The 12,373-nt window shown below is 48.4% G+C and overlaps 1 protein-coding gene and 1 long non-coding RNA gene across 2 annotated transcripts in view; both read right to left on the bottom strand.

Moving 5' to 3' along the window:
- Positions 1–906, bottom strand: part of AP1S3 (adaptor related protein complex 1 subunit sigma 3) — a 29,006-nt gene extending 28,100 nt beyond the window's left edge. Inside the window, exon 1 of the mRNA XM_069975344.1 lies at positions 801–906. Within this exon, the coding sequence (XP_069831445.1) occupies positions 801–803 (3 nt within the window). The 5' untranslated portion in view covers positions 804–906. The remainder of the gene's footprint in view (positions 1–800) is intronic.
- Positions 907–5,987: 5,081 nt separating this feature from the next.
- LOC138795785 (uncharacterized) lies at positions 5,988–12,108 on the bottom strand. Its single transcript, XR_011363673.1, has 2 exons — positions 11,866–12,108; positions 5,988–6,144 (listed from the first exon to the last, which is right to left on the bottom strand). It is a non-coding gene; the product is annotated as an uncharacterized lncRNA (long non-coding RNA).
- Positions 12,109–12,373: the final 265 nt, after the last annotated feature.

Here is a 12,373-nt window from a genome sequence, read left to right as displayed (position 1 = left end):
CCCCCTGCTGTAGTGATGCGTAGTCCCCCTTGGTCCCCCTGCTGTAGTGATGCGTAGTCCCCCTTGGTCCCCCTGCTGTAGTGATGCGTAGTCCCCCTTGGTCCCCCTGCTGTAGTGATGCGTAGTCCCCCTTGGTCCCCCTGCTGTAGTGATGCGTAGTCCCCCTTGGTCCCCCTGCTGTAGTGATGTGTAGTCCCCCTTGGTCCCCCTGCTGTAGTGATGTGTAGTCCCCCTTGGTCCCCCTGCTGTAGTGATGTGTAGTCCCCCTTGGTCCCCCTGCTGTAGTGATGTGTAGTCCCCCTTGGACCCCCTGCTGTAGTGATGTGTAGTCCCCCTCCCCCAGCTGCAGTGATGTGTAGTCCCCCTGCTGTAGTGATGTGTAGTCCCCGTAGTCCCCCTGCTGTAGTGATGTGTAGTCCCCGTAGTCCCCCTGCTGTAGTGATGTGTAGTCCCCGTAGTCCCCCTGCTGCAGTGACCCGTGGACAGGTGAGCTCACACTATACACAGTCTCTGACATTACTACAGGTCACTGCAGGGACAGGAAGCAGCTCACTCCTCCGGTGACACCGGGGCTGCTCCCTCTATACGCTGCAAACTGGCAATGACAGGGTTAATGTAGCCCCCCACAGCCCCTCACACCATCCCCGGTGACCACCTGTGAGAGGCAGAGCTGTCAGCCCCACGCGTGCTCCAATCACAGACGGAGACAGGTGGCTGTCAGCTCGTCACCGAGCATCCAATGCCCAGCTACATGCCGGTGCCCCCGTTCTCCGTGCCCTGATCCCCGATGCCCCTCTTACCATTTCTGTTCCGGCGGAAAAGGAAGACACAGGTGACAACGACAGAGGTGAGACTGGTACAACCACTTCACCGGCGGCACCCGCCCTCTCCTACTACACCCCGCCCACAATACACCTGTCGTGCAATTGACCACGCCCCTTAGCTTAGGGTACGCCTACTGTGACCCTAGCAACCCCTCGCGCTGCATATCAGCGGCTCCTAGTAACAGGTTCACCCGACCGCGCCCTCTATCCCCGCCTAGCGACACCCACTTCCTTGTACCACGTACGTGTGTGTACGGCCGCTCCCGCCGGAGTCACTCGTCCCGTGTCGCTGATAGCATCTGTATTATACATGTAGCCGGGCTGCGCTTGTAATGGGTCTCATTTATCAAAACTGTTCAGAAGAAACAGCTGTTGCCCATAGCAACCTATCAGAGCTCAGATGTTATTTCTCATACTGCTCAGGTGATATGGAAGCTGTTGTTGCTAAGGGCAAAAAAAGAGTTTAAACATTTCAGGCAGGTTCACACAGGAATTAAAGGTGTTATCCAGGTAACGTAAACAATATTCTAAATGATCCCCTTTCCCAATACCACCTTATGTCTAATATACATGTATAACCTTGCACCACTTCCCTGTTTTTCTCTCATACTTGCCCTCTGGACGTCTAAAATCATCTTCTGTGTCCACTCTGGCAACACACTGCTCCCCCTCCCTTTGTAGTCACAGGACATATGATGTCCTTTATGGGGGCCAGGTCTCCATGCACCTGTGCTGCTTCCATAGACTTACATGTGTCCTTGAGCCTCGGTTTCTGTAATATGAAAAGTTATAGTTCTATCTTTGCTTGCTGTCAGTGAATGCAGTATGGAACTCATACTGGGGTGACGAGATGCAAAATCAGTAAAAATAACAGTCCTGTGTTTCCTGTACAATAGTAATGACAGCAGTGGGCAGGAAAGAAAGCTAAGGGGGCGAGTACGCAAACGGGCCAATCAGGGAGATGCATGATGGGAAATGTAGTTTCCTGGCCAGCGCCATCCTGGATATAGATCGGCTTATAGAAAAACTTGTTACTCAGGAATGTCAGCAGCTAGAAAGACAAGGGATGGCTCAAGATACTCAGGGGGACTTGGTGAGTAAGACCAACTAGGTTTGGGAGCGGGCGAAACACTCAATCAAGCAGAATGTCGGAGCAGGACCTGTCAGCGTCCTGCTCTGACATTCACTCCCATGGGCCGCGGCACTTCATGCCAGCAGCCTATGGGACGCCGGGACGTGACCTCTCCGACAGGCGTGATGATGTGACGTCATGACGTCTGCCGGAGGTTCAGTCCCCGCGGCTCACAGGATGGAGCCTGAAGAGGAGAGAGAGCTGCTGCCTGCAGCCAAACAGCGCGGGTTAGGTGAGTATGATGTTTTTTGTTTTTTTTTAAACTATTGGTGCATATTGGTATACTGCAGGGGGCATTATTAATATATGGGGGCATACTGCAGGGGGCATTATTAATATATGGGGGCATACTGCAGGGGGCATTATTAATATATGGGGGCAAACTGCAGGGGGCATTATTAATATATGGGGTCATACTGCAGGTGGCATTATTATATGGGGGCATACTGCAGGGGGCATTATTATATGGGGGCATACTGCAGGGGGCATTATTAATATATGGGGGCATACTGCAGGGGGCATTATTATTATATGGGGGCATACTGCAGGGGGCATTATTAATATATGGGGGCATACTGCAGGGGGCATTATTAATATATGGGGCATACTGCAGGGGGCATTATTATATGGGGGCATACTGCAGGGACATTATTATTATATGGGAGCATACTGTAGGGGGCATTATTAATATATGGGGGCATACTGCAGGAGGCATTATTAATATATGGGGGCATACTGCAGGGGGCATTATTATATGGGGGAATACTGCAGGGGGCATTATTAATATATGGGGGCATACTGCAGGGGGCATTATTATATGGGGCATACTGCAGGGGGAATTATTATATGGGGCATACTGCAGGGGGCATTAATATATGGGGGCATACTGCATAGTATTTCTCATTGTACCCCTTTATATTGCAGTATATTGCCACATAATTATCAGCACCATATACTATGGCGCTATACAGTGCACATCACCACAGTATATGGTGCTGATAATTTTGTGCTCATATACGTGGGACTGTATGTATGAGTTTACATGGGACTGTATATATATATATATATATATATATATATATATATATATATATATATATATATAGAAAGCAGAATGGAGTGCACTCACAGGAACAAGTGCTCGGAGTGCCAGCAATGGAGACTGGATCTACGTCTCCTCTTCAAATAGTAGTAAGGAATTGCAGCACTTCCAAAATAGTGAAAACAACTGGTGGTTTATTTGGTGTATCAAATAACAAAAATCAGCAACGTTTCAGTCTCATCTCGAGACCTTTCTCAAGCTTGAGAAAGGTCTCGAGATGAGACTGAAACGTTGCTGATTTTTGTTATTTGATACACCAAATAAACCACCAGTTGTTTTCACTATTTTGGAAGTGCTGCAATTCCTTACTACTATATATATATATATATATATATATATATATATATATATATATGGGAATACATGGGACTGTATTTATGAGGTTACATGGGATTGTATATATGAGGGGGTTATCCTTTTTTATTTCACTTTTTTTAAAATAAATAATTTATTGAAAGGACCTCTGCCAGGCATATTTCACTCTTGAGGGCTTAAAAAGCAGCTCTTGTGGTGATAAGAAGCTGATTTAAAACCCCCAACAGTGAACTATATGTATAATATGTACTGTTTTAGTGTCATTTTGTGCCATTTTGGTTGGTGGTGTGCCCCGATATTTTTTAAGTATAAAAAGTGTGCCGCGGCTCAAAAAAGGTTGAAAATCACTGCCCCAAAATAATGATTTTTTATTCTGAATAACATGTAGAACAGATGAAACAAACAATGAGAAACAGCTGAATATGTGATATTATACGTTACTGTACAGCAGGGGTGGGGAACCTCCGGCCCGCGGGCCGCATCCGGCCCCTGAGACCTCCCGATGCAGCCCGCGGCCCGCAGCTTCCCTGTGATGCGCGCCGCTCTGGAGGAGGAAGGAGCCGGCATACACAGCATCCTCCGGTGTCTGTGACAGCTGCCGGACACAGGAGGATGCTGTCTGTGCCGGCTTCTTCCCCAGCAGAGCGGCGCGTGTCTTCAGTCTCCTGCGGGCCGCGCGCGATGACGTCATTTCATCGCGCGCCGCCTGCAGGAGAAAGACCGGCACAGAGGACCTGGGACAGAAGAGGACATGGGCAGCGTGGGAGCGGAGGTAAGGTGAGTGGGATGTTTATTTTTTATTTGGGGGTTAACTAGGCCACCAGGGACATGCCTGATGGGGGTTAACTAGGCCACCAGGGACATGCCTGATGGGGGTTAACTAGGCCACCTGGGACATGACTGATGGGGGTTAACTAGGCTACCAGGGACATGACTGATGGGGGTTAACTAGGCCTACCAGAGGCATCACTGGGGGGGGTTAACTAGGCTACCAGGGACATGACTTGGGGGTTAACTAGACTGCAAGGGGCATCACTGGGGGTTAACTACAATAGCAGGGGAACTAGGGGAACAATACTTTGCCTTGCCCTGGGTGCTGCAAACCCACACTACTAACTGCCGCACACGGTATGTGGCCCTCGAATGATTTTATTAATGCCCGACCGGCCCTCGACATGGAAAAGGTTCCCCACCCCTGCTGTACAGTATAGCAACCAGCATGTGGAGTATAATGTATAGTAACTGCATCTACCTGGAAATACAGCAGCAGTTTGAAGATACAGGATGGAACTGTAGATCCCCATAATTCAGTAGCGTAGCACAACAGGCTAGAATAGAAAAGCAGGGCTGCTGTCAGAGGTCTTAAGTGAGAATCACAGAGCTGTGCAGGAGGACAATAACAGAAACTTTATATACAACAGTGTGAATGGCTGAGTGTAAGTGCAGGCACATTATAGCAGCAGTGTGTATAGCTGAGTGTATGTGCAGGCACATTACAGCAGCAGTGTGTATAGCTGAGTGTAAGTGCAGGCACATTATAGCTGCGGTGTGTATAATTGAGTGTAAGTGCAGGCACATTATAGCAGGGATTGAGAGGATAGGAAACAAGGGCTGACAGAAACTGCAGGGAGCATGAAGGAATGAGCAGGACATATGTGGGCAATTGCATGAAGCACTCTCTGTCTGGGGAGAGAGGGGTTACAGCTGTGAAGAGATTACCTCTGTAATCTTGTCCCCTAAAGTGGATCTGCCACGATTTGGAAGGTGAGGGAGACTTCCTGGGTCAGAGTACAGGGCTGTAGACCACCCTGTGCAGGCCATACCCCTCCCCCACTTGCCCTCCCACCCAGTACAGGGAGCGCTTAAACCAAAGCAATGCTCTTAAACCAAGTTACAATGTTAAAAAACCTGTGAGCTCTTCTGGCAAAACGCTCTTAATCCAAGTTACTCCTAAACCGAGGTACCGCTGTATTATATAAACTATATTAAAAAAAAATAATAATAATAATTTTATTTCTCTGGAATATCCCTTTAACAGGTCTAATTGTTATGGAATAATCAATGTCATTCATTTCTCATCAGAGGTTTTAATGCTATGGCTGATATTTCACAGCCTTAAAAGAGTAGCCAGTGCCTCAGAGGTTAAATCTTCTCCCAAGGACACACATTGATCTTTTTTTCTTCTATTGAGTCTTGCCATTGTGTGAATTGGTCTTGGAGTTCCATGATTTCATATTGTCTTATTTTTAGCCCAGGTAAATTGGCTGCATGGTTTGTGACTGCAATGATGTCACCGTGCGTCAGGCACAGCAAGCTTGTTTATCCTCTTCCATCAATCCTGCCAAACAAGTTCAGCGCGATCACTGAAAGCACAGCGTCTCACTTACACTAAGGCTTCTTATTATTACATAGACTACACAGAAGAAAAAAGCCAGGCAGACTGAACGCCTGTGAAAGTCTCACGTGATGTTCATGAATGACGTCTGCATAATGTAGACACTAACTGATTGGCCATGACAGCTGCAGCCTTCTCTATAGGAAGTAAACCATGTAGAACCCACAAAACTCCATACTCTAATTAGGCAAATCAAATCATTATCATATACATTCAAGATTCAAGAGACTCCTTATTTTATTAAAAGGGTTATTCCACAGGATACAATATAAAGGGCTGATAAATGACTGATGTCTAGGATATCCACATATCAGGAATCTTCTGACCCCTATTCTGCATTTCAAGGTGCCAGTGCTCTTAAAGGGGTACTCCGGCGCTGTTAAAAAAAAAAAATCAATTATAAACATAGTTTTTACATTTCCCATCCCTCCGGAGTCTGTCTCCGTTTGAATTTCCCGTTGTTTGCAGGTCCCTGAACCTCCAGTTGGTGGCTTCATTTTTTCTTTGCTTCCTGGTTTGGGCTTTCCCATGATGCATGATCAGAGCTGAGCAACATGTGTTATCTGACAAAGGGAGGCTGGCTTAACAGGGCTTAGACCCTCCTCCCTCTTGATGATGTCATTGTCAAAAAATGGCTTCCACAGAGCATCCAGGGGTCAACAGTCATTAGGTAAGAATGAGTTTACTTCCTTTCCTGGTAGGGGGTTAAGGGGGGGAAAAGATAAGGAGTGGGGGGGAGGGACGACAGATAGGTGATTAAAGCATATTCCAAACTTATATAACTTTGTAATGTGTTTCAATTACTGGTGAAAAGCTTTTCGCTGGAGAACCCCTTTAACTGGAAAGTGACAAAGTGTAGAGCTGGCTGAGCCCATTTTCTACTCTGCCGAGGATTATGGGAGTTAGGGCCCTATTACACAAGGAAATTATCAGGCACCCTGTTTAATAGCGCTAGGGATCAGTCGATAAAAGAGTAAACTACTTGTTCATTATGTAATAGGAGATTTGCAGCCAACAACTAATTGCCAGAAAGGGCCGCATGGACTATCAAGGTGCAAGCACAAGGGCCACACAACTGGGCAAGCCTTATGGAGGTTCTGTATATGAGTGCCAATCACCATCCAGATCGGCCTTTATAAAATAACACAAATCTCATATTAAAAGTCAGCTCCCTGCACTGTACCAGCTTTTACAGGCACTGTTTGATAATTGTAACTGAATTGTATTTTTATTGACTTTTGGAAGCTCCTGAAAGGAACATCCCATATGACTCATTAGTTACAGTAAATGACAATGAGCTGACAATATACCTAGAATCCATATCAACACCTGTGGGAGATTGTATTGTAAAGTTTCTTCCAATGCTTTCAACCATTAACGTCATAAAGAAGTCCCTGATGATCCCTTCATTAGTAACACCTGCATTTAAAATACAGTAACAGCTTTATGTGGTAAACATACCGGGCCAGATATACTAGTGCAAATGGGCAGTAAAGGAAGCAGCAGCAGTCATAGTAAATATGGTGAAAATTATGTATTTGGTACAAGGGCACATTTTCATTAGTAAATAATTTTGCATTGTCTTTTTGGATTTTGAGTTTGTATGAAACCTGTGGAAACTTGTGGATTCTTTCCTTTGATATAAGAAGCAATTAAAAAAAATGTCTGTTTGGGACCTGCCAGTCCACGGCCTAATTTACAGCACTGTTACCCTTTGTAATGCTACCACCTCACATGGCTTCACCTATAATGTCACTATCTGTATTAACAACCATTCTAGGACCTTAAAGGGGTTAAGCAGGTAACAAAAACAATATTCTAAACAACCCCCCTCCCAATACCACCCTATGTCTTATACATGTATAACCTATATTGCACCCTTTCCCTGATTTTTTTCTCATTCTTATCCACTCTGGATGTCTAAAATTCCTTTACTCTAGGTTCACTCTAACCACGCTCAGCTCCCTCTTCCCCCCTCACTTTGTAGTCACAGGGCATGTGATCTGCTTTCTAGGGGCCGGATTAGCTGTCTATTGACTAGGTAACCTGATCCCAAAGAGACATTACACGCATCATCTCCATGCACCTGTGCTGCTTCCATAGACTTACATGTGTCCCTGAGCCTAGGTTTCTGTAATATGAAAAGTTATAGTTCTATCTCTGCTTGCTGTCGGTGAATGCAGGCATATGTATTTGTCTTTGTGTCTGTCACGGCCGCGGCGGCGTCCCGTGTTCCGGGCCGCCGCCGCAACCTTCTCCTGCCCCATGCAGCCGCCGGGGTCCTTGTGCAGGGACCCGGCGCTGCTGCTTGTTCGGCCCCTGGGGGCGCCTCACCTCTCCTCTGCTCCGGTCTCCGTCTGTGCCGGCCGGCGCGCGCGTCCCCGCCTCCTAGGGTGCGCGCGCCGGCTGTCTCAGATTTAAAGGGCCAGTCCGCCCCTAATTGGTTAGTTGCACCAATCACTCCCTATATATTCCAGCCCTGCCCCACTACAGGTGTTGGAGCCTCTACATGCTTCCCATAGCGTTTGGCCCAGCTCCCTGTTGTTCCTGACCTTAGTCCTTGTCCCTAGTCCTTGCCCGCTGCCTTCCCATTGTTCCTGAGTCCTGTCCGCCACCTGCTAGCGCATATACTATCCTCCGCCTGCACTATCTCCTGCCTACTGCTCCTGTCACGCCTCGCCTGCCGTCACTAGCAACCAAGCCAGGGGTAGCGACCTGGGGGTCGCCTGCCGCAGCAAGTCCATCCCGCCTTGCGGCGGGCTCTGGTGAATACCAGCGGCCCCTTAGACTCCGCTCCCTGGTGAGGTCAGTGCTATCGCTGGTGACGGTCCAGTGGATCCACTACTCCAGGCGTTACAGTAGGCTCCAACCATGGATCCCGGCGAGGTGCCTGATATCCGTGACATAGCCCGAGTGGTCGCCCAACAGGCGCAACAAATCCAGCAACAGTCGCAGCAGATCCAGCAACTCACTGCCGCCTTACAGCAGCATACTACAGCCCAGCGCTCACCACCTCCTGCTGCTTTTTTCTACACTTCGACTGGCTCTCCCAAGTAAATACTCTGGTGACTCCAAGTTGTGCAGAGGATTCCTGACCCAATGCACCATGCATATTGAACTTTTAAGTAGTCAGTTTCCCACCGAGCGCTCTAAAGTGGCTTTCATCATCAGCCTATTGGAGGGTAGAGCTCTGGCCTGGGCCACGCCTCTGTGGGACCGAGACGATCCTGTTGCTGCCAATCTCTGAACCTTCCTAGTCGAGTTTCGCTCCGTCTTTGAGGAACCTGCCCGTGCCTCTTCAGCGGAAACTGCTCTCCTCAACCTCTCTCAAGGGAGCTCCTCTGTTGGTGACTACGCCATCCAGTTCCGCACCCTGGCGGCAGAATTAGACTGGAATGAGGCCGCTCTAATAGCCACCTTCAAGAGGGGCCTGTCCAGTCGGGTGAGAGACGTGCTTTCCGCCCGAGACCTACCTACCTCCCTGAACGAACTCATCCTACTGGCCACCAGGGTCGATACTCATTTTTCTGAGAGAGAGGAGGAGGTCTGGCATGAACGGCGACTAGGCCTGTCCCGTCGCCATCACCAGCTGGCGCCGGTCTTCCAGAATCCTGACGTTCCGGAGTCCCAGTCGACTCCTGAGATTCCTATGCAGGTGGAACGGGCTCACCTGACGCCTGATGAAAGACTTCGTCGTCTGGAGCTGAATCTCTGCCTCTACTGCGGTGGTTCGGATCACTTTCGGCTGAGATGTCCCTAACGTCCTCAAGTGTCCGGGAAACGCCAGCACCTAGGCCCGGTGGGAGAGGTTTCCCTAAGTGTGAATGCCACCTCTCCAAGTTTGTCTGTGCCAGTTTCCATCCAGATACCCTCAGGACAAACTCACCAGACTACTGCCTTTCTCGATTCTGGGTCAGCAGGCAATTTTGTTGCAGCTACATTGGTCCAGAGATGGCGGCTGCCCGTGGCCCCACTAGCCAGACCCCTGACTATCTCCTCGGTCACGGGCGAGATTCTTGCCGACCATGTGCACTACCAGATTGCACCTCTAGTCCTCCAGGTGGGCACTTCACATCTGGAAAAGATCTCCTTCTACGTCCTGCCCCATTCTTCTTCCACCATCCTCCTGGGACTCCCTTGGCTGCAATTACATGCCCCTAAGCTGGACTGGAGAACCGGGAAGATTCTCAGTTGGGGTCAGGACTGTTCCAACCAGTGTCTGAGGTCACCTCAGCCCAAGCATTCTATGTTGTCACCCGAGCCCGCCAAGCCTTTGTCCGGCCTACCGGTGGAATACCAAGATTTGCCTGATGCCGCCTTCTGCAGGCAAGAAAGAGGGGGAGGCCAAAGGGGGGGGGGTACTGTCACGGCCGCCGCGGCGTCCCGTGTTCCGGGCCGCCGCCGCGACCTCCTCCTGCCCCATGCAGCCGCCGGGGTCCTTGTGCAGGGACCCGGCGCTGCTGCTTGTTCGGCCCCTGGGGGCGCCTCACCTCTCCTCTGCTCCGGTCTCCGTCTGTGCCGGCCGGCGCGCGCGTCCCCGCCTCCTAGGGCGCGCGTGCGCCGGCTGTCTCAGATTTAAAGGGCCAGTCCGCCCCTAATTGGTTAGTTGCACCAATCACTCCCTATATATTCCAGCCCTGCCCCACTACAGGTGTTGGAGCCTCTACATGCTTCCCATAGCGTTTGGCCCAGCTCCCTGTTGTTCCTGACCTTAGTCCTTGTCCCTAGTCCTTGCCCGCTGCCTTCCCATTGTTCCTGAGTCCTGTCCGCCACCTGCTAGCGCATATACTATCCTCCGCCTGCACTATCTCCTGCCTACTGCTCCTGTCACGCCTCGCCTGCCGTCACTAGCAACCAAGCCAGGGGTAGCGACCTGGGGGTCGCCTGCCGCAGCAAGTCCATCCCGCCTTGCGGCGGGCTCTGGTGAAAACCAGCGGCCCCTTAGACTCCGCTCCCTGGTGAGGTCAGTGCTATCGCTGGTGACGGTCCAGTGGATCCACTACTCCAGGCGTTACAGTGTCTCAGCTCTGCATATTGTGTTATAGATGTTCTTAGAGTCTGAATAGAGCTAAAATGTTTTCATTCACAGTCAACAAGCAGACATCTAAACCTACACTACACCCCTGGTAAACAGATGCCTGTTATGCAGCACATAGCTACATCACCTCTGCTACACCATCAGCTAGTATAGAATACATACTGGGGTGATGTGATGCAAAATCAGTGAAAAAAAAACAGTCCTGTGTTTACCGTGCAATAATAATGACAGCAGTGGACAGGAGACAAAGCTAAGGGAGAGTATGCAAATGGACCAATCAGAGGGATGCATGATGGGAAATATAGTTTCCTATCTACGTTATAGATCGGCTTTAACAAAAACTTGTAACTTAGGAATGGCAGCAGCTAGAAAAACAGGAGATGGCTCCAAATACTCAGGGGGGCTTGGTGAGTAAGACCAGCTAGCATTTCATTTTTTTCGCTTCTAGGTGGATAACCCCTATAAAGGGCAAAACAAATAGAGATGAGTGCAACTCGAGCATGCTCTATTGCGAGCATGTGGTATTTGAATACTGGTGGCTGAAGAAGTTGGATGCAGCCCTATGGAGTCCTGGAAAACATGAATAAAGCCCTAGGCATGTAAATCATGTAAACAGGGCAGCTCTTCACCCCCCACCAGTGTGGCAGTAAAACTGAGAGCACTAGAGCATTGTCTACTAGGATCAATGGTGACTCCAATGTATTGGTATATGATTTATAGACATAGCTATGTATTTATCAATTCATTCTTTGTATATCTCGGTGGAATGTAGAACCCAAATAACACAGTAATATTACAGGAATACCCATCTGTGTTTGCTCTTGGGAAATGTAGATTAAACACACAAGATTACAGGAGGATGGTTAAAGAATAACTGAGACTGTCTGATAGGTGTTATTGTATGATAATAGTTGTCCACCTAGATGCAACGGTTAAATATTAAACACTAAATTCTAAAGTACATATTTATATAAATAATATAATTATATATCTAATATATACAGTTTATACAGTGTCTACTACAGTCACTTATCACTTACAAAAAGTGTACTTACTTACAAAAATTGTCATCGATAGTTCTGCCATAGTATTCCTAGGTTCACACAGCGTCAGAGGCTCTGTGCGGAGAGATGCTGTTTATTACTGGCAAACAGTGACTGCCAAATAGACTGCAGCACTAAGGGCCCTATTACATGGAGCGATAATCGTACAAATCAGGCATTGTGTCTTTAGGTCTGGACCTAAAATCATCAGCCACCGACCGCGCATCGCTACATTTAACATCGATGTATGGACGATGGCTAATGATTGAATATACTGTTATTTATTACCTCTTCATGCACCCGGTCTTTTCCTGCCCTCTGCTCGCTTCCCAGTGGCTGCAGCTTCAAATGAAGCTGAATTGTAATACCACACACAACCTGGGGGGGTTGCGCTGTTTTTGCAAGAAAGTTGGTCTGTTTTTTCTAATCCTGGATAATCCCTTTGATAGATTCCTCCTTTTTGGGTAAAGCATATGCATCACCTCAGTTTTTTTTACAAAAGGACATTGGTATAAGGAAGATAA

Source organism: Dendropsophus ebraccatus, chromosome 6 (assembly GCF_027789765.1).
Source record: "Dendropsophus ebraccatus isolate aDenEbr1 chromosome 6, aDenEbr1.pat, whole genome shotgun sequence".
NCBI classification, from domain to species: Eukaryota; Metazoa; Chordata; class Amphibia; order Anura; family Hylidae; genus Dendropsophus; species Dendropsophus ebraccatus.
Note: the sequence above shows the minus strand (reverse complement) of the source record. Positions and strands in the feature narration are given on the sequence as shown.